This window comes from Lissotriton vulgaris, chromosome 6 (assembly GCF_964263255.1).
Source record: "Lissotriton vulgaris chromosome 6, aLisVul1.2, whole genome shotgun sequence".
NCBI classification, from domain to species: domain Eukaryota; kingdom Metazoa; phylum Chordata; class Amphibia; order Caudata; family Salamandridae; genus Lissotriton; species Lissotriton vulgaris.
Genome location: NC_141694.1, coordinates 1,675,259,348 through 1,675,286,288, shown reverse-complemented (window position 1 = coordinate 1,675,286,288; position 26,941 = coordinate 1,675,259,348). Strand labels below are relative to the sequence as shown.

Below are 26,941 nucleotides of genomic sequence, written 5' to 3'. Positions count from 1 at the left end.
TAGGACATCGTTAAGTCTGTGGATGTCTTTAAGAGAAGAGGTTTCCAGGTAAATCTGCGTGTCATCCGCGTAGAGGTGGAAGTGGATGTTGGCGTTCCTGAGTAACTTGGCGAGCGGTTCCATGTAGATGTTAAAGAGCTGAGGAGAGAGCACTGATCCTTGCGGGACACCCTTGTTGACTTGCTGGGTTTCGGAGGTGAAGTTCTTCATTTTTATTATTTACGTACAGTTATGTAAGAATGAGGAGAACCACTTGAGAACTACCTCGCCAAGGCCGGCTCTTTCATGATGAGGAGCTTGTGGTCCACCGTGTCGAACGCTGTGGAGAGATCAAGGAGTATGAGGAGGCAGCACTTGTCTGCGTCAAGAGAACCATGAATGTCGTCTATGATGTTCAGCATCGCGGTTTCTGTGCTGCGGCCTTGTCTGAAGCCGGATTGGAGGGGGTCCAGGAGATTGATGTGGTCCAGATGTTGCGTCAGTTGCAGGAGTACGCAGCGTTCAAGTGTTTTCGGAAGCAAAGGGAGGTTGGATATCGGTCTGAAATTGTTCAAGTCAGTTGAGTCAAGACCGGGTTTTTTCAGCAGAGGAGTGACTTGCCCCATTTTTAGACAATCGGGGACCACTCCGCTTTGTAAGGAGCTGTTAATGATTCTTCCCCAGATGGGGGCTAAGGTAAGCTTCATTTTTTTGATTAAAGAGGGGGGAATGGGGTCTGAGACGTGTGCTGATGGTTTGGAGGTCGAGATCAGCTAGATTATCTCAGTTTCCTGGACGGGGCGAAAGCTTAGCCAGGGGGAGGGAAAGGAGTCGGATGGGATTGCCAATGGGAAGGCCGAGTTGCTCTTCTGGAGGTGCGGGTTGTTGATGTCTAGAGACAGTTCGATTTTTAAGACCTTATCGTTGAAGAAGTTGGCGAAGTTATCACAGAGTTCTTTGGATGCCTGCAGGGATGAGGGCCGGGGCTTGGATGTTTGTTGTCTGATTATGTTGTAGAGCTCTTTGGGTCTGTTTTTGGATTTGACCAGTGCCTCGCGGAAGAAGCTGGATTTTTTGTTTTTGATATGGTTGTTGTACTTCCTACGGGCAGGTTTTAGTTGGAGGCGGAGAATGGCGGTTGGGTTGTTTCTCCACTTTCTTTCTTTGGCTCTCAAGTTTCTTCTTTCTGCGTTGAGGTCCGCAGTGAACCAGGTTCTAGATGGAGTGGCTCGGCTTCTTTTGAGCTTTAGAGGAGCTAGATTGTCGAGTATGGAGACTAACCCCGCGTTGTAGTGGTCGACAAGATCATTGGTCGAGAGGTGCAGTGTGTTATTTGGAAGACGTGAACTTAGCTGACCTTCCAGGATATCTTGGGGTACTTGGGAGAGGTTTCTCGACCATTTGGGGGGTCTTGCGGAGGTTTAAGCGAGAAGATGGGGTGATTGATATGAAATAGGATCATGTGGTGATCTGACCAGTCAACGGGTAGTATGTGGTTGACCGTGATAGAATTCTTTTGGGCAATGATGGCATCCAGTGTGGCTCCTTTGTAATGAGTCTCCTCAGTACAGTGTTGGGTGAGGTTGTTATCATCAAGGAGGCTAGATAGCGATCTGATTAGAGGGTTATGGGTCTCATTCCATCGGAGGTTCAGATCACCAAGAATTAAGATTTTGGAATCGCCAAGTGCGTCTTGAGCAATCAGGTTTGATAGTTGTTCTCCAAACTCATTATTTCTGCCCGGGGGGTGATAGAGTAGGTGGCACAGTAGAGAGTTGTTGTCTTTAGTCTTGATGACGGTGGATAGACATTCAAACGAGTTGTACTCGAAGGAGGAGGTTTCTGTGATGCTCCAGCTATCCTTGTGGATGATAGCGACCCCACCTCCTCGTTGTTTAATCCTGTCTTTGGAGATGAGGGAGAAACCGGGTGGAACCAGCATGTCTAGGCAGGGAGGGTATGTCTTATTAAGCCAGGTCTCCGTGAGGAACGCAACGTCAATGTCATGTGTGAGGATGGCTTCGGCTAAGTCTGTTGCATGTAGTGAGGCCGATCAGCAATTGATTAGGAGGCAGTTGGTGAATTTCTCCTGATTGCTGGTGGTTCTATCTTTAGTCTCTCTGGGTATAGCGGTGAGGACTGGTAATCTCTGTGGTTTGACGATGGGTAGGGCTTTCCGGTGACCTGTGATAACTTGGATTTTGGATTTAGGTGAATCAGCAATGGGGGAGTCGTAGGTGGCGGCTAGTAAGGCTGCTTCCCTGTCTGACATGGGAGCTTCTGATCTAAGCGGCCTGGAGGTCAGGTGTTTTGAGCCCGCTGGAGTGGGAGAAGAAATGGAGAACAAGAGTCTGGTGCAGGGGGCTCTTGTTGTTTCGGGTTTTTTTGAATCGGAACCCTGGGCCTTGGGGAGGGGATCGAAAGGCTGGGCACTGAGGGCTTTTAGGGGCCCTTGGGAGATGATGGTATTGGCGTGGAAGGGGGTCTGGGGGGAGGGTTTATGGGGGTTACAGACTATACCAAGGTTAGAGAGGATTTCTGATAAACCTTGGGTGATAGTGTCGACCTGGTTTTCCAGGGCTGCGAGCCGTTTTGTTATGGACTCAAGGGAGGGGATGTGGGCATCCGGAGTGGGGCCGAGTGTGGTAGGGTTCTCGAGGGTGGGTTGGGCGATAGGGGTCAGGGAGAAGGACGGGGGGGGTTCGGGGGGGCCGGGAGGAGGTTTAGACAAAGGGGAGGTAGGGAGGAGGACAGGAGGAGGTTTGGGCAGGGGTGGTTTGAGAATTGTAGGGAGATTTGCAGGGATGAGGCTCGTTGGCTGAAGGCCGCCTGTTGGCGTGGGGGTGATTGTCGTAGGAGGCTGTCGGAGACTGAGGCTGGGGGAGGTGAGGTAGTTGGAGGAAGGGGTAGAGGGAGGGGATTGAGTGTCCTGCTGATGTTGGGTGGCTGTGTGTGGGGGGTAAGGTATGGCTGGGTGGGGGGGAGCCTGTCGGGCTGAATAAGAATCGCGGAAGGGCGTATCAAGGTCTTCTCTGTTAGTTGTGGTCGGAGGCGGCGTTGGGGCGAGGTTAGAGGGGGTTGGGAGGGCTGACCTAAGTGCGGGAAATATGGAGTCGAAAGCTTCCAGGTTCTCGTTTTTGGCTTGGATGAGGACCGTGCCATTGGTGAAGATGGTCACGGTTATATAGCCTCTACCAGCTGATCTGAATGGGAGAATCGCGGTTAGTATGCAGCTGTGGAGAGTGGAGGTTGTTTTGGAGATAAGCATCCGCGATCTAATTGTGGAGACCCAGTATTCTGGTCTTTCCGTGTGGAATATTAGGTCCATCTTCGTTGGTCCATTGGAGGCCGAGTGGTAGATGTCAGTGATTAGGGTTTCTTTATGATTGCGAATGAGTTTCTGCTTGAATGTGCGTCGCAACTTAGTAGAGAGGAGTGGGGGGAAAATGATGGTGAAGGAGTTCAGGCTGTGAGGTTTAAGGTGGGCAAGTGGGACTGGAGGAGGGGGTGGGGGCTGGTCCCGGGCCATCGTGGGTGTGGTGGAGGGGGGAGCCTGATTAGGTAGCGGTGTGGCGCTAGGAGCTGGGGTGGCCCGGAGGGCAGGCGACCGGCCGAAGGGGCGGTTCAGTAGGACACGTGATTTGGAATCATGTGGGGCATTGTAGGTCCTCTTGGTCCGCTATTCTGAGCAACGGCGTGCAGGTGGGGGTCGGGGCAGGGCAGATAGACCAGGTGCCTCTGCCTAGGTGGAGGGGGGAGGGGGGATCTCATTTCCCCGTGATATGCTTCCCCGTGCTTTGTCTGTTCTGTTGTTGGTCAAATTAAGTTTTATTTTTGTTGCTGTTTGCACCTTGAAACTCCCAGATCTCATCATCCTTTTCTGTCTCTTTGCAAGTTGCTACTGCCGTAGACACTCCCCCAGTGACTGCCCAAGGATAAACCTTTGTTTTGATTTCTTCTACAGAGGCCAGCTCTTTGCACTTCTCACCTTCATTGTATGGTAACAAGACAACTGTGGTCCTTAAACGTCTGGCTGGGCTACATAAAAAGCCCAGAGGGAAAAAAGTCTTTGTTCAGAGACATAACACTGGTTTATTGATAGTCAGGCAGAGTAATTAACTAACTTGTGTGACGCTTTTAAGCTGGTCATAAAATCCACAGCTTGTGAGGATCATTTATATGCTGCTTTGCAACGCGGCTTCCAAAGTGTAAGAGCTAGCAAGCTCTGACAGAAATGTTACTGCCCATTGATTTCCTTGGTCTTCTGCTTATTGGGCAAAACCTACTAGTAGACATCAATGAATGAAGCATTTATCTCGATGCACTGGCTGTGCTAACTATCGCAGAGGAAGATGTAAAAAATTCTCTTTGACATAATATTCACCATGTAATCCCTGAAGTTGTTGAGTTGAGCAATGCCCTCTTACCCATCACTGAAAACATCTGCGGGCAATAATTCATGATGTTTGCTGAATACATGGGATTCCAGCATCCCAAGATAACACCCTCTGGCCACAAGGGTTCCTGGGCAGTCTCTAAAAGGTCATCCGGATAACACAGCTCACTCTTACTAACAAGACCATCTCCCAAGTACTTTGTTGTGATGCCCCTCGCACAATCAGCAGCGAATCTCCAGCCTCGCTGATGTTTGGAAGAAAAATGAGAACCTGTTACAAATAAAAGAAAAGGTACTCTCCAGCTACCAAGCCCAAAAGGATCTGGCGTGAAGAGCATAAGTACATCTTTGCACTGAGGAATTAGGGGGAGGTGCCAGGAAGTAGCCACATGACACACTCTAGCGAACAAGTAAGCACAACTGATTTCATGTCTGGCAGGCTTCACACTTCCAAGCAGACATCTCATTCTTTGGGTGGGGGATGCCGCCTTTGTCTAATGATCTCCCTTTCCTAGGTTTGCTCCATGGCTCCAAATTATCAAGGATAACAAATGGCAGGAAGATCTAGGTTTGAGCTGCATTTGTCAGTGGCAGGGGAGGTAGCCTTAAGAAGTCAAGAAGGGGGTGGACATTGTCCTGAGGCTACCCTTTGAAGCTCAGGAAGGCAGAGGACAACCCACCAGGACATACTTCTCAGGTGCCCCTCACCCAAGGCCCCTTGGTCCCTATGTCTGGAACGAATACACAACGGACCACGGGAGAGCCATTCACCGTCATGTGATCCTGGATACTGGCAGAAAGGCAAATTTGGTTTAGGCAGACTTTTTAAAAGTGCTTTTTTCAGAATAATGACTTAAATTCCAACTTTACCATTAAAGTTGATTTAAAATTACAAATCAGATGACTGGAAGGCACATTTCTCTATCCAGTCCCAAACTGAAGTCACTTATTAAGTGTTATAAGATAACCCAGTGTTAATCTATGAGAGAGATAGCCATACAACAGCAAAAAAAGACCTTAGGAGTTTTTCACTGTTAGGACATATACAACTTATTTAAACATGTCCTACATTTTAAATATCATGCACCTTGCACTATGAGTGGTTAGGGCCTACCTTAGAGGTGGCGTATAAGTGATAAAAAGGAAGTTTTAAGTCTAGAAAAAAGTTTTTATGTTGCCAAATTGAAATAGCAGTTTAAAGCTACAACTGCACTACAAGCTGCCATGGTAAGCCTGAGACATGTTTCACAGGATACTTTAGTGGGTGGCAGAATTAGTGGTGTGGCCCACAAGTAACATTTAATTTACAGGCGCTGGGTACAAATAGTAGAGGTATTACTATTTACTAGGGACTAAGAAGTAAATTAAAGGTACCAATCAGGTGGAGACACATTTTACCATGTTTTCTGTGGATAGTGCCAGCACTTTACCACTGATCAGCAGGAGTAAAGTGCACAGAGTCCTAAAAGCCAGCAAAAATGGTTTTAGCAAGCATGAAAAAATCGGGGCTGACCCTGCAGAAAGGGCCCGGTCCTGCGTAGAAAGCCAGATGACTTTCACCTGTACCTGGCACAGTATTTCAGGTGTACTGGAAATATTTGTGAACTGAAAAAATGCGAGAAAATCTGAACCTTTATTTTCTCACTTTGTTTGTGAAATTTAATTGTTTTTCCCCAGTATTTTCAAAGTAAAACTTAAGGGGGAAAGTCTTAGTTTTCCCCCTCCAAAGCCTGACAATATCTCTTTTGAAAGGAGGAGTTCTAGCCATAATAATGCCATTGTGTATCTATTTGAGTCCAATGGTCATCTTGGGTTCTACAGGCAATCTTCAACTCAATACCTCCCTCAAAGAGGAGAAAGCACTCCCTCCTGAAAAGGACAATTACCCTGCAACCCCATATTGTGTGGATAAGGTCCCCGGTGTGTGGTCTGCATGTTAAACATCGTGGGGAGGATAGCACTGAAATTCCACAGCCTATCACGGGTGAGGATAGTCCAGTGCAGATATTTTAAGTGGATGAATCTAAAGTAGGATGTGATGGCCAGCTCTCTTGAGGATGCTCATGCCTCCGTCCAGTGATCTTCAAAGAGGTGGCCCAGAACTTGTTCCCAAACACAACACAACTAGTCAAAGGAGTTTAGGGTATTTATAACTAAGGTGTAATACATTTATGTTATCGTATGTTCATTCAGTTCATCCATTAATAATTGTGACTCCGTAGGGAGGAGCCTAGCCTGCAGCCGTGATGGCCGCCTGATCCCTCGGCTCCGCCGATCCTTCCGTCTTCCTCCCGGCCCGCACCTTCTTTTGCTATCTATCCTGTTTGTTACCAGCATCATCGGGACCGGGAGGCGATTCTGCTTCCAGCGGTGTGTTTCTTCGCTCAGCCCCAGCAGTAGAAGTGCCGGAGCGCCCTCGTCCCCATTCAGGCGCTGGCTACAGCAGATCGGGTCTTTGTCCTGACGATGGCCGGCCATGTTTTCACTCCCGTCGGACACTGAAGCGGGCAGAGGAGACCGGCGGGACCAGCTGCTCCGATGTGTTCACAGCCGCGTGGATTTGCTTTGCTCTTCTCAATTCCGCGCTTGGGGGAATTTTGAGTCTGGAGTGCAACATTGTGTCTCCGATTTACTGCAGGCACTGATTGATCGCCTTCCTTTCCAGGGTCCCGGGTGCTGCCATCTTGACGATTGTTCCCCCGGCTGCTGTGCTTACTCCGGGCTGCTGCCGGTGACGAGGTTTGATTACCCACATCGCTCTGGCGCTGTGCATGGGGCCGACATGGGTTGTGCTGCCCCAGTGCCCCCAGTCATGTAGTTTTACGCGGAACCCGGATTGGGAGACCAGCTTCGTGGCGGTGATGGTGGAGACCAGCCTCAAGGACTACGACACCTCCGCGAGCCTCGCAAGCAGAGACCCGTTGCTCCTCTTCCCTCTACTGCACCACTGACGGAAGTAGAAGTCCTGTGTGCCTTGGGTACTTTGAGATCTGCCCTACAAGATATTGTCCGGGACTTAGGGGACCGGCTGGACGCTATTTCCACCTATATGCTCCCGGTGGGACGGGTTGTCCCTCGATTGCAGGACACTGTGCCATATCCTGTCCTTGATTGCGATGGAGTGTCTACCCGGGTGTGTTCGGAGACATTGAAGGTACGTGAGCCGGAGGACACTTCAGTGTTGATTGGAAAAGTGGCGGAATGGTCTGAGGACGGCGGGCCGGCTGTTACATCCTCGGAGAGGCTTGCAGTTTCTGGAGCTGCGATGTGGCTGGAGGGAAATGTCCGGGCGTCACGTTATCTTATCTTATCTTATCTTATTGTTTTGGTAAAGCGCTACAGCTGCCCCGGCAATGAGGCGTCCCGGCGCTAGAACCCGGATCTGATCCTGAGTGTGGAGAGTCCATGGACAAATAGGAAAGATTACAGACAAGGGAATAGAAAAGTTTTCACTGCTTTCCGGAAAGCTGATAAGTTGTCTATCGAGCGAATGTGATGTGGTAGTTCATTCCACATCTTGGCTCCCAGGAACCTAAAGGAGCGGCCGCCCATGCGGCAGAGTTTTATGCGTGGGACGCATAGAAGGTTTTGGTTGGACGATCTTAGGTTCCGCGACGGCGCATAGGGAATAAGAAGGGGTTGAAGCAGAGGGGGGGTGTTGAGTTTGAGGATTTTGAAGGTCGTGATGAGGGTCTTGAACTTGATTCTGGAGTCTACAGGGAGCCAGTGCAGTTTTCTGATGGTCGCTCTGGCTGAGCATCTGCGGGGAAGGCCGACCAAAGTTCTAGCCGCAGAGTTCTGCACGCGTTGGAGTCGTGCTAACTCACATTTGTTGGCACCAAGAAGGAGCACATTGGCATAGTCTAGACGCGAGAGGATGGTGGCTTGGATGATGAGTTGGCGGGTCTTTGCGTCGAAGAAGCCTAGTATGTGGCTGAGGCTTCTCAGTAGGCCAATGCAGGTGCCGGCAACTTTTTTGGTGTGGGCTCGAAAGTTGAGTGAGTCGTCCATCCAGACACCTAAGTTTTTAACTAGAGTCTTGGGGGGAGGGATGGTACCAAGGGAGGACGGCCACCAGTGCTCATTCCAAAGGCTGGTGTTTTTGCCAAGGAGAAGCACCTCTGTTTTTCCGCCGTTAAGTTGTAAACAGTTCGTTGTCATCCATTGGGCGATCGCAGAGAGTCCGTTTTTGAAATTGGAGGAAAAGTTGGAAGGACCATCTGAGAGAGCGATGGCCAGTTGTGTATCGTCAGCGTACGATACTAATGTCAAGCCCCATTCTTTGGCCACTGCCGCCAGAGGCTGAACATAAAGATTAAAAAGAGAGGGGCTTAACGCAGAGCCCTGCGGGACTCCCTGTTCAATAGGGTGGGGCTTAGATAGAAAGGGGGGGGCAGAGACTCGAAAAGACCTGTTCTCGAGGAAGGATCTGAGCCACTCCAAGGCATGCCCAGTTACTCCAAAGGTCTCCAGACGTTTAAGAAGGATGGCATGGGATACCGTGTCAAATGCCGCGCTGAGATCCAGAAGGATCAGCGCAGCACTTTGACCGGCATCTAAGATCGTTCGGAGGTGCTCTGTGGTGGCTAAGAGAGCAGACTCAGTGCTATGGCCTGGTCTGAACCCATTTTGTGATGGGTCCAGAATGTTGTTTTTGACCATATGCTGGGATAGAGTGCTGTTAACATGCGCTTCAGCGAGTTTAGATAGCCATGGGAGCAGGGAGATTGGACGAAAGTTCTCCGGTTTAGATGGATGGTGGGTTTCTTGATGATAGGCGAAACCCACGCTTGCTTCCAGGCAGATGGTACACACGCTGAAGTGAAGGAGAGGTTCAGGATGGCGGTTAGCGCTGGTAGGAAGAAGTTGAGTGACTCCAGAAATTGAGCCGGGCGCATGGGGTCTGCAGGGGAGCCAGATTTGACTTTATTGCATAGTCTGATGAGGATGTCTTTGGAGATTTCTGGGATGCAAGTCAAGGTCGAGTAGCTAGGAGAAACAGAAGGATTGCTGATGGTACTAGGGGCGTGCTGGGGGAAGGAGGTGTAGATTTTCCGTACTTTGTCAACGAAGAACCTGGCAAGTTCTTCACTTTGTTGCTCGGAGGAAATGGTAGGGAGGGGTGTTTTGCTGCTCTGCAGTTCTTGTACCAGTTTGAAGATTTCTTTAGCGGGAGTGGGACTGGATTCGATTTTGTCGGCGTAGAAAGCGGTCCGAGCAGCACGGATGGCTTTGTGATAAGTTTTCTGTAACTGAAGGTATTTAGCTTTGTCTTCTTTGTTATATTCCCTACGCCAGAGGCGTTCTGCCTTTTTGCACTCTTTCCGTAGATTTTTGAGACGTTTAGCGACACCTCGCGGGGTTACTGACATGGCTTGCTTTTCTGTCCTGGAGTGGCTCTTATTGACTGGGCTTGCTGATTTTGGTGGTTCACTGAAGGACGTTGCATCTTCCTGTACCATTGTCATCTACATGGCTGTGGTTCGGATGGACTTTGATGGACACCCCCCCGCTCGGATGTGGTCACTTTGCTCGCTCGCCTCTTCCAAGATGTCTACCATGAGGCTGGACTATGTCGCTGCTTCGCATCGCAGGGGGCAAGGTTGAGGTTGTCTCCTCTTATGTTCGGACTGTTTTTGCTTGTACTGCTGGGATATTGATGGCCTGCCGGGGTCATTGCATATAGGTATTGTGTTGGTGGCGGGGTCTGGGATCGGGCGGCCGGAGTGATATGTGCTGGTAGTTTTGGTTTTATCTCTGTGGCCCTCCTCCGGTCTTCTGTGAATTATGTTACTTCTTTTCTTTTCTTCTTTCCCTTTTCTGTTCTAAATTTCGGGTTCTATTTCTGGGCGACAGGCACACTGCTAGGGGGGGGGGTAGGCCGTAGCCTCCGCATGCGTGCAGGGTGGGGGGTTGGGGGTGGGGATTTTGTTTAGTTTCAGTTTCTATGGGCCTTAATTTTTTCCTTTTCTTGGTTTCTCTTCCTCTTCCCCTTTTTCTTTGGGTCAGACGGGTGTTTAGGGGTAGCGCGGAGTATTCTTTCTGCTGCTCATTCTTTTATTATTGTGGATTTGGGAGTACTGAGTCCGTGGGGCGGGCGATCGCCAGCATGTACTGTGTGTTCGTGGTATTATCCTGAAGCTTATTATTTTTTGCTGCTTTTTCAATTATTCTCTCTCGTACTGTCGCTGATTTGCTGGTTCGTTGCCTGCCATCTGCTTTGATAAATTGTCCGCGTCTGATCCTTCTTATCTACAAAATATAAAATTAACCTAATTCCTCCTTTACCCGGCGGTCCCTCTTTCCATAGGCCATGTCCTGGACACTTTTCGCATTTTGTTGTTTGGGACTGCTGGACTGCCCTATCCTTACTTTTTGTGCTATTAATTGCTTCGAGGCCGGCCCGTGTGGTTGTGGGCCCGTAACTGTATTTCTTTGATGCACAATAAAGGTTTCAAAAATTAAAAAAAAAAATAATAATAATTGTGACTCCAGTGGACTCAAATCTAGAAGTTCCTCCAGGTCAGTATCATAAGTTGTGAGCACATGTTGGAGCTGAATGTAACAGAAAAAATGACTACAATGAAGATCAAATTCTTCTTGGAAGTCGACAAATTATTTCATCACTGTGCCTGTCATTACATCTCCCAGCCGGGTGATTCTTGTAATATTCCTGTTACATTCTGCCTTGTGCTTTTGTTCTGCTGTGTATATATTATTTATTTATTTCTTGGAACTGGAACTGGAACCTTGCTCCTGCGTGAGCTTCCCTGGTTCTACGTTCCAGATTCCTGGTTTGACAGTTGTATCCTGCTCTCCTGGCTTTTGGATGCGCTGTGCCCTTCTTCCTTAAATAAATCTTTTTTTGGATATTCAACTGTTCCTGCATTACTTTACAAAATTGGCGACGATTTGGAGAACAAGAAGAATATTTCTGCAGCTTAAGGGGCACAGGAGCGAAAATTCTTCTTAAAAAAAAAAAACGAACCCATTTCTATTTATCCTCATGATTTTGAACCTACTCGGCCTGTGGTAACTAAAAAACTCTGTGCGAAGATCTTACCGGCAACTTCCTGGTGCGTATATTGTGGAAATTCTTGATTTATGGAGATTTCTTCGAAAATGAAATAACGCCTCTACTGTTGCCATAGTTACTGGATCATGCTGCAGCAACGTCATCACGTACATTTCAACAGCTGATATGCCTTGCTTTTCTACGTGTTCAACGACGTAATAAAGCGTCTGATTCTGATGACGCTGGCTTTATCCTCCGAAGGCTGTCGCGCTGTGCACCAAGAAGGCTGACGCGCCGTGTACCAGGAAGCCGGTTTGTATCATCTCTAACCGGAAAGTGTACACTGTCATTGTGAACCTTCGGGGAGCCTAGAAGTCTCGTCAAAACGTCGGAGAGTCTATGGATTTCAGTGAGGGATTTCTAAATTTCCTGGATTGTTCACCTTCTTGTGAGAGCCTTGGGAGCATTTTCTAATCTTTATGGTTGATGCTCATTCTTATTTTTATTTAATACACGCTGAACTTTATATCTTTAAGGAACACATTGGCATCAACAAGGCTATACTTATTTTTAAGGGGTTATTCTCTGCAACCTCCATCATTTTTTTAGTGCAGAACCTGAGACAGATTTAAGCAGCTTGGCAATCTATATTTCCACTTTAGCAACTGTTTTATATCATGATCTAATTTTATGATACATTCTATTTACTCAAAACCATCATTATTTTTTTTGTTGTGTGCATGTAATGTTCTATACTGTCTAGCATTGTGCTTTTGCTTAGTCATTTTGAGAGTCATTTTGAAATTTGAAGTGGTACATACCTTACGTTTCTTTCCTAGCTTACGTTATTATATTATTGATGACAATGCAATTTGATCCTCCCAGCAAATTTTTGCAGAGTAAGGGTGAACCGGCTATTCCATGGTCACGATGGAAAGAAGAATTAATTACCTATTTAAAAGCTAATTATGACGAGCGAATGTCTGCTGAAAGGAAAAAAAATATTTTTCTCCATTGTTTAGGTTCAGAGGGTCAAAATGTATTCAGAACAATTCCACCTATACGTTCTGGGGGCGAACACAATGTGTATGATGAGGCATTATTGCGCATTGAAAACAGGTTTAAGCCCAATACTAGTGTTGCATTGAATAGATACAAATTTTACACTAGAGCTCAGGAGGAAAATGAAAGTTTCGATGACTTTCTTACTGCTCTTCGTGCTTTGTCTCTACATTGCAACTTTGGTTTGATGACTGATGAGATGCTCAGGGACCAGATCATTGTTCATGTTAGAAGTAAGAAGGTTCAAGAACAACTTTAGATTTTGGGTGACCCCAGTCTAGAAGTGACTATTAGTACCTCCAAAGCACTTGAACAATCTGAACGTTGGATGAAAACTCTTGAAAGTAAGACCTCCTCTGATTCTGTTAGTAAAATAACATCTAGCACAATTGAACAGAGTAATGTGAACATTATCACGTCTGCTGGTTCTTCGTCCAATGGCAAGCCTAGTATGGGTACGAAGAGTCAAGTCAATTCTAAAAATTATTATTGTTTCAGATGTGGTCATCCCAGCCACATTGCTTCATATCCACGTTGTCCTGCCATTGGAAAAGAATGTACTAAATGTGGACGCGTTGGTCATTTTGCGAAAATGTGCAAAGATTTTAATGTGAGAAGGGATTCATCTTTTAGTCATACTTCTAAAGGTAAAATTTCTACTGTGTCGCAAGGTGTATCATCTCATGATGATGCTCAGTCAAAACTTGAATGTGGAATTGTTGTATCTATTCGCAATTCTTTTGATGTCAAGTCCGCTGACAGCTTGAATTCTCCTGATTGTGTAGTGAATATTTTAGGTAAACAGCTCAAACTAATGGCTGATTCAGGGTCACCATGGACCATCATTACCAGAATGTATTGCCATGAAATTTTTGGGAATCTGGTAGATCAAACGAATTTATGTGAACCTGACATTGTGGCACAAAATTTTGATGAGTCCTACATAGATTTCGTTGGCTATAAGGAAGTCTTAATTGAGTTTAGGGGGAATAATGCATGGATCAAAATGTACATTGCTGTCAAAGGTGTGAATATTTTGGGCTGGAGAGATCAAGCCAAACTGGGTATTACGTTGAATCCTAGGAATAAGGATCCTGTGTCTGTTGTTGCTATTACTTGTGATGTTACACATTCAGACAAAAGTGGTTCCAGTAGCAATGATGTCCTTTTGTCTGAGTGTAGTAAGAATGTTATTGAGAGTTCAAAGAACGTGAATGGTCAAGAGAAAGATCTTTCTTTATTGTTTCCTCATGTTTTTTCTGAAAATCTGGGTAAACGTAAAGGTTTTTCCCATAGGATTAAGATCAAGAAGAATGCTATCCCTGTTAAACAGAGGTTGAGGGGTGTACCCATTAGTATCAGAGCTGAACTCAAGTGCTTATTGGATGACATGATCCAAGGAGGGGTCATAGAGGAAGTAGAGAGTCTTCTGAGTGGGTTTCGCCCATTGTTTTAGCCCAGAAACACGATAAAAGTATCAGGTTGTGTGTAGATTTGAGGGCACTTAATGCTAATTTGATCACTGATTGTCACCCTTTGGCCAACATTAATGAGATGGTGTGCTTGTTGGATGGTGCGTGTATTTTTTCCACTCTTGATTTGCGTTCCGCATATCATCAAATTGAGTTGACTGAGGATGCTAAACATTTTACTTCGTTTATTACTCCTTTTGGCCTTTTTCAATTTAAGAGGATGCCTTTTGGCTTAGCCTCCGCCGCTTCAGTTTTTCAAAGGGCTATGCATCACATTTTTAAGGATGTTTGTGCTTTTGTTAAGTGCTTCCAAGATGACATCCTTATTTTTTCCAAGAATATGGATGATCACCATGTTCATCTCAAGGATGTTTGCAACAAGTTAGGTAATGCTGGTCTAACTCTTAAATTCAACAGGTGTAAGTTTTTTTGTAAAAGTGTGGAGTATTTGGGTCACACGCTGTCTGCTGATGGAGTTGTTCCCAAGCGTTCACTGGTTGATGCTATTGTGAAGGCGCCTTCTCCTGATAACAAAGAGAAACTACTTTCTTTTGCTGGGCTATGCGAGTATTACAGCAAGTTTATTCGGAATTTTGCTACTAAGATGGAACCTCTCAGGGAATTAACTAGAAAATCCTCAGATTTTGTATGGTCTGATAGGCAAGAAACTGCTTTCAATTCTATTAAACAGGATATTGTGAATGCTCCCACCTTGAGATATTTTTCTCTTAACAAGAAGTGTGTTATTACTGTGGATGCTAGCTGTTATGGACTTGGGGCAGTTTTGAATCAAATTTCAGGTAAAGAGGAATGGTGCGTTGCTTTTGCATCCAGGACTTTATCCATCACTGAAAGAAGGTACGCTGTCATTGAGAGGGAGTTATTGGCCTGTACGTGGGCTGTAGAGCATTTTCGCAATTATATCTGGGGCAACAGGTTCATCCTCAAGACTGATCACAAGCCTCTGGTAGGAATTTTATCTCCTGGGGGTGGTTGGAATTCAACCGCTCGTATTGCACGTTTGTCTTCTAGATTGCAGGAGTATGATTTTGAGGTAATGTATGTTCCTGGAAGAAGTAATGTCACGGCTGATTTTCTCTCCAGGTTACCTTGCCCTGACCAGGGTGCTAATTCTGATGATCATGAGGTTGAAATTGTTTCTGTTGTTAATGATTATGTCTCCAGTGAATTCAAGGGTGTGTCTGAAGCTGAGTGGATGTCTGAAGTTGAGAAGGATCCTGTTTCTTTGTTTATTTTTGAATGTTTGGAGAAAGGTTGGCCCAAGGATAAGTCTGTTATGCCTGAGTTTGCTCCTTTTTTGTCAAGTTGCTTCTGAGATTGAGGCTGTTGGTAAGATTTTGTTTAAGGCTGGCAAAATGATTCCCCCTTCCTCGTTACATAAGAAAATCCTCTCTTTGGCCCATCAAGCTCATATTGGTATGTCTTCCATGAAACGTCTCGTTAGGACCAATTTTTGGTGGCCTGGTCTTGACAAGATGGTTGATAGAACTGTTCGTGACTGTTTGGATTGTGTGAATAGTGACAGGATGCTTAGAGTATCTTCTGCTCCTCTTAGTCCTGTTCCTTGGCCTGATCATCCCTGGCAAAAACTTGCTTTTGACATTTCAGGCCCTTTCCATCGTCTTCCTGAGAATGCTCGTTTTGCCTTGGTCTTAATTGACTATCACTCCGAATGGCCGGAGGTGAAATTTGTCTCATGTGCTACAACCTTAATCATCATTTCTTTCCTTAGAGAGGTTTTTGCTAGAGAAGGGTCTCCGGATATTTTGGTTACTGACAACGGTGTTCAACTCATTTCACGTGAGATGGAAGATTTTCTTGTGTCTTGTGGTATCAAGCATCACACTACTTCTCTGTATGAGCCTAGGGAGAATGGCCAAGTTGAAAGGTTCAACCGTGTTCTTAAAAATGCGGTGGAGCTTGCTTGTTGTTCGGGTGAACCCTGGAGGGATGTGGTAAGGGAAAGACTTTGGATGTACCGCATCACCCCGCATGCTGTCACTGAGGTTAGTCCCTTCCAGCTTCTGAGAGGGAGAAGTCTGAGTTCTGATATCTGTCCTTGGTGGGTTAAGAAGTTTGATGTGAATGTTGACCACTTTGATATTTTTCAAGTTGCTAAACGTGTTGAAACCAAACAGAACACTATGAAGACGTTGTTTGATCGTAAGATGAATGTGAAAACTCCTGATTTTGCTGTTGGTGAATGGGTAAGGATCAAGAAACCTGGTTTTACACTCAAGGGTCTATCCAAGTTTAGTAATCCTATTAAGATTGTTAAAGTTTTCAGGAATTCTGTCATCACCCAAGATGGAAGAGTTTGGAACATAAGGAAGGTCCCTAAGTGTAAGTTTGTGTCTTCAGATGCTGATCAGATTTCTATTCAGAACAAGAGTGACTGTGTTCTTCCTTCCCAGTCCATTGCTCATAGGGTTAAGAGTAATGCCAGACCTGTAGTTCTTCCTTCTAGGTTTCTGTCTTAGTTGGTCTTTCCTCCTTTTTATTTTGTTTGTTTTGAAGGGAGGAGATGTGTTACATTCTGCCTTGTGCTTTTGTTCTGCTGTGTATATATTATTTATTTATTTCTTGGAACTGGAACTGGAACCTTGCTCCTGCGTGAGCTTCCCTGGTTCTACGTTCCAGATTCCTGGTTTGACAGTTGTATCCTGCTCTCCTGGCTTTTGGATGCGCTGTGCCCTTCTTCCTTAAATAAATCTTTTTTGGGATATTCAACTGTTCCTGCATTACTTTACAATTCCGTTGCTTAAAACCCCCAAATTCATCATCTTGACTGAGTCTCCCTCGGATCCACAGTGTTGTTTCTTTCGTTAAATTTTACCTCCATCCCAAGTCCCTGTTTCTATCTTCCAAATTTTGATTACTAATTGAGTGGTTGGGAGGAGGGAGGAATTAATTACACCTCTACATAGGAGGTGTAATATTTGAAGTTCCTGCATTGCTCATTTGTAGCAGAGCACTTTTTACCATCCTTTTATTGGATGGCTTGATTCTTTCTCCGCTCACAGTTGGGGATCTGCTTTTCCTTTATCTTGCAGCACTGCAATCAGGTGTTTTGTTGCCCTCTCTCTTGTGTGCTGCTTCCTGGACTGAAAACCCCTGCACTCTCCATGTGGTTCTCCTCAGTTAGTCAGCTTCCCCATTGCTATCTCCCCTGCAATCCTCCAGCTGCTTCTGCACTTGTCAGAATTTACTCCACTCCCACCCCACCATTGCTCTCCCTGCCTCAATTGTAAGAAAAAAAGCAATATTCATTTGTTTTCCTGAGAGCCCGCCAACTACTATTTTTTAAGTTACCTCTCCAAAATGGGTGTCCACCATCTTGGAAGAGTAAATTAAACGCAATTTGAAATGGCACCTCAGTCATTTTACATCTGCGTATTCATCGTGAAACTGGGACCCATCATAGTATCACAACGCATACATGCCTATGTGTAAAGATACATGCGCTTATGTGCATCATTGCATTTTTTTTTTCCTGGTGCTGTTGAGCATCGGCAAAAATATTTTGTTTGTTTGTTTTTGCCAGTCCAGAACAGCTTTGGCAAAAAAGCATTAGCAAAGCCAATAGGTCATAAAGGTGAGAACTATTAGCTTTGCCAGACCTTGTTTTGGTATTGTTTTTGGTTGTTTCATTGAACGTTTTCCTTCCTAGGTTACATACTGAGGCTCCAATATCATTTCACCGGATAGACTTGATGGCAAGAAATTGTGAACACACATATCATGCTTACAAAAAGTTGGTTAATCCTGTAGTAGCCCTTGACGGACTGCAATTTGTTTTTTACTCATAATTTAAAAATATTTGCCCAGTGCATTTTAGCCTTGTGCATAGGATGCCACCTTGTGTTTTTATTTTAGTGCAGACAAAGTTAAATTCATGCAAGGCTGTGAAAGTTCCTTCTCCAGCTGGAAGTTCTCTGGAGGGTTCCGAACATGGGTCAAGATGTCCCTGGTGAAAACGACAGAAGAAGACGGCACCAACTCTGTTGAATTCAGACAGGAGGTGAGCTCAGAAGTTAGTTCCCAGCCTGATTCTTCTTGATGTATCTTGGGTCAGATGTACAGCCTCCCGCGTGGATGTTGACTGATGAATGCGAGGAGCTAAATGTGAATTCCACTCAAAAATGCAAGATGAATTCTGATATTGAGATTTAAGTGATACTTTGCGGCGTACGTAAGTAGAAAATGATGGTAGAAAATCACCATGAGGCCCATGTAGTCTTCCCAGTCCCGCACATTCTTTAATACGTTAGACTTCCCCAAGGCCCTGATTGAAAGTAATGTGGAATTCTCTCACCGCACCTGGAAATCCTGATAGCAGATATAACTCTAGGATGTGGTAGTACAGGGTCCTTATGCCTAAATATGGACTACCCCCGACCTCTGAGGCAAAGCATCTGTCTGCCTTTACTCCTACACCAGTATTACTCTACTTTTTCTATAGCTGGCTTTTAATATGATTTTTGCGCTTTCATTCCACCACCAATTCTTCAAGAGAGACTCCTGTATTAATCCTTTTTTTTTTGCGAAGAATCTCCATGTGTTACTCCCTATCCTCCCCCTGACAGCATGATCTCTTTGAATCAAACCCCCTCCTCTGCAATAGGACAGCTCCTTTCGTGCATACATATGGTGTGCAGATCACTCCATCTTCTCTTTGTGACTCGCATCATGTAAGGGTTTGCACCCCTTTTATCGGATTGCTGGTGCAGAATTTGCACTGGCTTTGGTAGCCGCCCTGTACTTTCTCTAATATGCCCTCACCTCAGTTGAGCTGTGACACACTCACTCACAATAGTACTCCTGCTGGAGTCTCAGCAATGGTCTGCACTTGGAGTAAAACAACTTTTTTTCCTTAGGTATGTTAAAATGAAGAATCTGTCAATAAAGAAAATCTTGATGAGTAACCTATAATGAAGAAACCATCACAACACATTTGTCGATTTGTATGAGGTCAACTTTAAGAGAAACCATAATAAAGAATGCCCAATTCCTCTCCAGGGCTCTTATCCTCAAACAATCCCTTACGCTAACCCTTATCCTAAACCATACCTTTACCCTTATCCTTACCATACATGGAGTCCTCAGCCTTGGACTCTTTCACTCACCCTAATCTTGTCACCAACTCTGACAATCCTAAACTTTACACCTAGTTTACCACCAAATGTTATTCTGTCCCCAACCCCGCCTCTATCACTAAGCCTAATTATAGTTTTGTAACCTTTACCCAATCTATAATTTCAGTTATAATCCTATTTTAAATAATGTGACCTTTCTTTTGTAAAAAATGTACATCTCTTCAATACAATTAAGTTTTTTCTTCATTATTACCTTTCTTCATTATGGCATACCTTCATTTTGAATTTATGGGTATTTTATTACCTTACTATGGTGTCTACATTTCTACATTGCCTCTTCCCACAGGTCCTTTTCACTGCCCCGGGACCTCTTCCACTCCCCCGTGAACCCTTCTTCTGCCCCTTGACTTCTTTTACTTCCACATAAATTCTTTCACTGTATTATTAAATATTTCACTGACTCGGAACCTGTTTACTCTGGCTCTTTGGTTTATGTCATTGCCCAAAGAGCCACCACGTTTTGGGGAGAAGAGACCAATAACAAAAGTCAAGAAAAGGAATCAGTGGGGGTAAGGAGCACAAGGCAAGAAACAAGCAGAAAGGAGAAAAACAACAACAACAAATAAGGAAAATTACAGATAAAAAGGAATACTTCTAGATCAAACAATAGGTAATTAAAGAAACACTAAAGAAATATAAAATAGTGAGAAAGAAAACACATTGAAGAAAGCATGCAAAATGTAGTTGTGATAATATATTTAATTCAACGAAAATGTAAAAAGTAAAAAATATTAATAGCAACAAAAAAAGCAGTCACCATGAAAGAAGCAGTAGGCAAGAATACAATCAAAAGCAATACGATATAAAACATAATAAAGGAGTAATACCAGACAGAGAACTGAAGGCAGAAAAGGGCAATGATGAAGAATAACTGGATTTACAACACCGGTAGTGAATAAAATATGGTTATAATGCCTTTTTTTTTTAAAGGGACCTTATAAAGAAGTGAAATAGCAAAAAAAGAGAAATACGTAAAAACTGTGCTCAATGTAAATCTTCTTTTTTGGGTGGGCTACTTGTCAATTATTATCTTATCTCCCATCTCCGCCTTCATCCCTAAGTTCTAATATGGCGATAGGAGATCTGGGACAGCCAGGTATTCCTCTGTAACTCGTGTCTGTACGCTCTACATCTCTGGGGCTTTGTCCACCTCATGTAGTGATCCTACCGCACGACATTGAAACTTCTGACGCCTCTGTCCACCCAATTCCAAGCGTAGGAGAAGGGTGGGGCTGGCATTGCATGCCCTATTGTCGCAGCTTGGTATACTCTGCATAAGTAAAGCAGAAGGTACGCACCTGCCGCTTTAGCTTGCATTAGCTTTCAGGAGCCACCTTTGGGGAAGAACTGGACTTACTGACATCATCGCAGGACCCCAGACCTTGACCCACATGGGCCTGGGAAACACATTTCTCTCTTCAAGGAAGTGAATTTCAAGGAAATAATATGATTTAATTTCCTAATCCTAATTTAGGGATGCAAGTTAATTTCTACACTTGAGTGCTGCTATAACCCTCATGGGTATGGGTATACAGGGATCCATAATACAAGCAGGAGATATATGTGTTCAATGTCCCTATTATGGCTTCTTTCACTCAGTGCCAGTGCTAGGTCCAGATGTGCAGGGGGTAAGTGAGTACATGGAGAGTACGAAAGATGGCACATAATGAATGAGGGATGTATCCAGTTGAGCGCCCTCACTTTCCCTTTGTAAGTTATGGATAGGGTTACTGAAATAACGCAATTATGCAACAAAAAAGGCAAACTATGCAGCATAATGCGGTACAATTTGTGGCAGTATTACTTCATTATTTTGTCAATTTTACCCATGTTAACACTGTCTGGGCAAGGGCATCACAATAGCAGTCCGAAACTGAAAGGTGCCTTGTCAGCCTTTGCCAAGGAGCTGCCATTGTGCAGCAACCCTTGTCGCTTTATTTCTAGTAACTGTTGATCTCTTTGAGCTAGAATATTTTTCGGGTTAACATCTGAAAATTAAGCAGCAGATGATTATTTAAATCAATAATGAAAACCCATTATTATGTGGAAAACTCAGCAGACTCATAATTCCAGTCACGTGTTTATGGATAAGATGCATTTATAAGGACGCCAGTAGACCATGGAATGTTCTTTACCTTTAGAACATTTGTATATTTTTCTCCTAATAGTTTTAGCAATGTGACATAAACAGTTGACAACCTGCTTATTGCTTGCTAATATTCTTGCAAATAAAAATATATCTTCACTTAAATGGAGTTTTGTTGAAAGCTTAGGTGTAGGGAATATGTGAATGTAAATTTGTGTTGTCATCCTTTAGAAAAAGACATTTTAACTACACTGTATTGTTGTTATCCAACCAAGAAGGCTCTTTTTGGAAATGGCTCACCTGAAGCCCACAAGTGTCCATACCCTTACGAGCTGCATTCTGTACTGAATATATTAAAGTATAATGCGTCTGGATTTCTTTTAGAGAACAAGGTATCGAAATAAAGAGGGAAGTAGTGTTTGGGAATGCAAGCTGTATCAAATGAGATGTAAAATACGAATATCTGCTTACTGAAATAATAAATGCTATGCAAGAAGATGTCACAGCTGTGACACCGACGTAGTTGCCTCAACTTCCTGTTCTGTTATTTTCTCTCCACAGACCAGCGTGGTCAACTACATTGACCGCAGACCTAATCCATCCAAAAGCGACCAGTTGTTCTTTGTGGTATTTGAGTGGAAAGATCCTTTCATTCAGGAAGTTCGGGATGTGAGTAGACTTCCTTATTCATTTCAATTCAGCCCAGTGCTTCTGACGTCGTCATGGCACTAGTTAGTTACCAACTATGTAAAGTCTTTCACCTCTGTCCATGTTTGATTTTGAAGAGATGATGTGTAGGAGAAAAAAATAAGTTGTATTTTTCTTTCAAGAAATTCTGGCAAAATGTTTCAGCAGTTTACCCCGTCCCTCTCTACATCTACTAATCACGGTTAAGGCATAGATGCCAGATCAGAGACTGGATCTGTCCCATCACCCGATGAGATACTGGCTTCAGATCAGAACTTAATCCTATCCCCAAGTCATGATGAGACGCCCAATCCAGATCAGAGCTCCTGCCTGCTGTGTCACATGATGGGACTAAGGCATGATCTCTGAGCTTCAGCCAACCTCCTCATATGATGAGACACAGAAATGACATCACAGATTTAAGCACCATGAATATGAGTCAAGCGGAGTAGTATCCACCAAGTGAATGCCGTCGCCGGATGCCTACATTCAGAGGCAGTGGAGTTAAGTTACAATGGGGTGACCCAGTATCCCTAAGAACCTGGGCGGTAAGGAAAAACATACACAATTGGTTCTTTTGGGTGGCGATATTTCTTACTTATTTTTTGACAATTTACAGAACATACTCATTCATTTAAAAATGAAAAAATCAATCAAAGAAAAATCAATCAAAGAAAAAGGAATCCAAAGGAGAGTGGCCTTTATTACAAAGTCCTTAGAGTGTGGTCTACAGAACACTCTTAAGGACTTTGTAATACAGGCCACTCTCCGTTCCCCTTCCTTCCCCTCCCTGCTCCCCAAATCGCCGTTGTATATATTACACTTACACAAAAACCTCACTGAGCACCATATGTCACAAATTTTCAATTTGTATACCACCTTATATTAGTGACAGCCTTGTGAATTTCTAACAGGAGTACTTATAAATGAATACAATTTATAAAGTAATTTGTGATACTCCATATGGTTTGGATTCCTTTTTCTTTGATTTATTTTTCTTTGATTGATTTATTTCATTTTTAAATGAATGAGTATGTTCTGTAAAATGTCAAAAAAGTGATGTCTTGTTTCTGTATCCGATTCTACTTTGTAGCCCCCTTTCTCTCTGCTTTTTGTTATATAAAGCTGTTTTCCTTCTTTTTTTCTTTATATCATTTGCAGTTTCATTTCTTGTGGAAATGGGCAGCTTGTGAGGGGCCTTACAGGCAGGTTCAAAATGCTACCTGTAATTGGTTCACTACAGCATAACTGTGCACGAGGACTGCACAGTAGTAAACTTCAGGCAGGCAATGGGAGTTTGCGCCTCAAGCCATGGTTTGTTTTAGACGCCAACAATTTGTGCGTTTGTGGGTGTTCGCAAACTTATTCCTCTGTGACCATTTCCCACCCTGGAAATGGTCAGAGATTTACTCTAGCAAAGGACTGAAGTAACTCCACTTCCACGAAGGGGAGGGAGAAGACTCCCTCCTCCCCCCGGCTTAATGGGGAGAAGTGAAGGGGGTACTCCCTGGAAACAATAGTATTATGACTCGAAAGCTGGTAATACAGAATATATTTTTTAATTGGCGAAAGTCGTACATCCTTGCCTAGGAGTACATGCTTAGGCTTAAATGTACAGCTTTATTTTCTGAAGTGGGCATAGTGTCTTAGCCTGCTTAATAGGTGTATTAGGTTTCTTTTGTCCTAGTTCAGCAGTTTCAGTTTTTTTGTAGCAGTGTATTATCTCTGCTGATAATTATGTTTCCTTTTAACAATGCCTGTTATTCAAACAAAAGATATGGCGCAAGGACACATTCACTGTGCCCTCGTCGCCCTGGAAACAAAGTCGTCCTGGAAACAAAGTCCCCATGTCCCTTGTGACTCAGTGAGCCACATTGTCATCATGGGAACTCGAGATGGGGTGATCGCCGAGGCATGCATCATTCTTCTTGGGGGCTCTATGGGAAGTAATGGGAGGAATCTGTGGTTAAAGTGCCAGGGTTCCTCCATGTGTCCAATTTGTAAGGGAAATTTGCCATCAAATGCACCTGGGATGCAATTGTAAGGATAGTATATTGCCAGAGATTGTATATAGGAAATTTGCTTAGGTTTTAGGTAGCATCGGCCATGCCCCAAAGAGGGCATCTGGAGAGCTATTCATGAGTATCTCTGCAGTAAGAACCTTACTCAAAACAAAAAGGAACTTCAGGCCCAGGTTGGGTTGCATCGCAGTAAATATCTTCTATAGAATAATGCCTTGATCTGTGGTACAACCAATACCGTACAATCAAAAAGAGAGAAAAATACAGTATCTATATCTTAAGCCTAGGGGAAGGATGTAGCCTAACGGCTAGAGCGGTCGACCTTGAAGCTGGAGAACCAGGTTCGAGTCTCAGCAACGACGCTCAAAATCCTGTGATTCTGGGCAAATTACTTACTCTCCCCGTGCGTATCAAAAAAATGAATGTGTCCATCTGTAACAAAACTGGTGCTCATGTAAAGCTCTCTTATATTGATGTCTCGGGTCTAGTTTGCGCTGTATAAAACTCTGGAAAAAAAATATCTGTTGCTGTCCCATACAGAACAGGCATTTTTACAATAGCTCACAAACCTTAACCAAATTTGTTCAAGCATAAAGATTCAGCAGGTGTAGTAAGAAGGTGAGATTCTCTAAACATACCAGGCATAAGGGTCCGACTGAGCATAAGGCACATCTCAGTTCATACCTGAAAGATTTAGTTCCATCTAAAACTGCAGTGAGGAAGAGAGACTTCAGTTGAGGTGCTGATAGTTCAGCCCAGAGAATCATGTGCTGGGGATTGGGTAAAGTCAGAGATAGATATGGGGATACAAAGCGAACTAGGGGGACTGAACCACAGCAAGTGAGATCCAGGTTATGCGCAATGGCAGGAACCCGCATTGTAATCCAGGCAAGAAGATATGACGTGAGATCCTGTGTAGCAATATTTGTGTGGTCGTACGGGAGTAGAGAGTAGGCAGTGAAGAGTTCATCCAAGCTACACATTTCTAAGCAGTTGGTAAACTCGAGAAATTTCCTTCATAAAAGTTAAGTTGACCACATGCTTTTCATAGATCTTATTTAATTGTTTTAGGGTCAAGAAATACATATGCCTTTGGACCATATTCTGTATAAATTTCCCTGCTACCTCCCATCTCTAAGTAGTGTTCATTGGTTATAAATCCATAAATCTTTACAGACATTGTTCAGCTTTATGTTGAAACTCTATAAGATTTTTTAACTTGTCAATGTACCATACATTCTTCTACCTAGCGACTCTGACAATGGACATTTCCATTCCACTAACCTATTAAATAAGTCTCCTAAACTGACTCTCAGAAGCACTGTGCATGCTAGAGACGCCCCCTCTTCTCCTCTTAAGTCTGTACAATGTCGTAAGTCTCAGGACTTGTTCGGCATCCTGCCCCATATCCGTCTATTGCAATAACTGTGTCATATCGTTATAGTTACATTTCCCTTCTGCCACAACCAACTTCCACAGCTTGAAGTTCCCTCTCCCACCCTGTGTGTTAGGTCAGGTATCTCTCATGTACACGAGTTTCACTCATCACAGCTGTCCATTCTTTTTCAGTGTCTTTGTGTTCCTGCATTTTTCACACAACTTTATTATGTGCCCTTACTGGCGACAGAAAGCCCAGTAGTTCTAAAGCTGTGCATGCATTTTCCAATCTTGTTTCGTGTTGTACGCCAAGACTCCTTGGTGCCATCAAGTTCACGGCCTGCAGGAATATAGAGGTTATCCTAGTCCTGCACTTGAGAGGCTAATTCCTTCAAAGTAGGGTACCTTGGGTATTTTTTCACATGTCCAACAATTGCCTGAAATGTGTACCTAGGGGTGTGCTCCACAAAAGGCACATTGTGCAGCAATGTCTATTGTGAACTGTTGTCTGCGTGAAATGGAGCAGGAGAGCAAACCTACAGATGGATGAAAACCTCATCTGTTGTATTCTTCTTTTCAGATCATCACTGCAAATCCATGGAGTATGGTGGCCCTCCTCTGTGGTGTGTTCCTGGTTTTGTTTAAAGCAGCAGATTTTGCTAAACTGAGCGTGAGGTGGATGATCAAAATCCGAAGACGGCATTTGAGAAAAAGAGCTCGAGAACTAAACCACATAAGTTGAGCTGATACATAGAAAATGTCCCTCTTGTGCACTGGATGAAACACACTCTTGAAAGATGAACTTTCTGCCTATTGACTTCACTCAGGAAGAAAACGTGACTTCATAGGACCAAGACGACTGGGCATTGGGGCAGAGGGCCCTCTTGCTCTGCTGGCACGCCAGAACAGAACACAAATGTAACTTCCTTTAACCTCGCAGGGTAGTTCTTAATATTATAATCCTAAAATATGTAGCATACCTTGGAAAGACTTCAGAAGCTAAGCAGTCAGACTTTGGTGAAAAGAAATCTGAACCTAAAGGAAGATTTTGAGTTTTGTATGAAACATGTGCTATAGGTATGTGTCAAACATTTTTATGATGAGTAAATAAGCATATTTTACATAATTTTGCAATGTTGGATTTCTCGCGAATAGGACAAATCTGAACCCCTAATAGAAACAAATATATTTGTAATGGAGGTCAAATAGTACTAGCATATATGGCTTAGAGAAGAGCAGCAACAGCTTAATAAATGCCATGAGTTTTACTAAAATCACATTGCAGATCTTGGAGTGTGCTTTGGGTGTCTCTAATGAGTGTTGCACTTTCCATTGACTTTAAGATTTGTACTTTGCTCACTGAACTTGATCACTATGTAATTGAGTTGTACTGCCGTGAGTTTGTCGTAAGTTCCATGACATAGGAGTTTGTTCTGTATTGTGTTTCAAAAATTGTCTGGTGCTTCAATACCCTGACAAGGCACAAAGCACTGCTGTTTGCATCAGAGTCCTGGGACCTCTGGAAACTGTGGGGTTGTACAAGATTGTTGGATTCAGTATGGGAGATTTTGGGTGTGTTTGAGGTTTGAAGACAGACTTAAAAAATGGCGCTGCCTATGTCGCTCCACATATGAGGTGTTGCGGAGTGTGTGAGAATAGATAGATCTGC

The 26,941-nt window shown here is 44.1% G+C and overlaps 1 protein-coding gene across 1 annotated transcript in view; it reads left to right on the top strand.

The window, feature by feature from the left end:
* Positions 1 to 26,551, top strand: part of PACC1 (proton activated chloride channel 1) — a 160,323-nt gene extending 133,772 nt beyond the window's left edge. Inside the window, exons 6-8 of the mRNA XM_086927851.1 lie at positions 17,822 to 17,966; positions 21,749 to 21,856; positions 25,853 to 26,551. Coding sequence (XP_086783977.1) covers positions 17,822 to 17,966; positions 21,749 to 21,856; positions 25,853 to 26,014 — 415 coding nt within the window. The 3' untranslated portion in view covers positions 26,015 to 26,551. The remainder of the gene's footprint in view (positions 1 to 17,821; positions 17,967 to 21,748; positions 21,857 to 25,852) is intronic.
* The last annotated feature ends 390 nt before the right edge of the window (positions 26,552 to 26,941 follow it).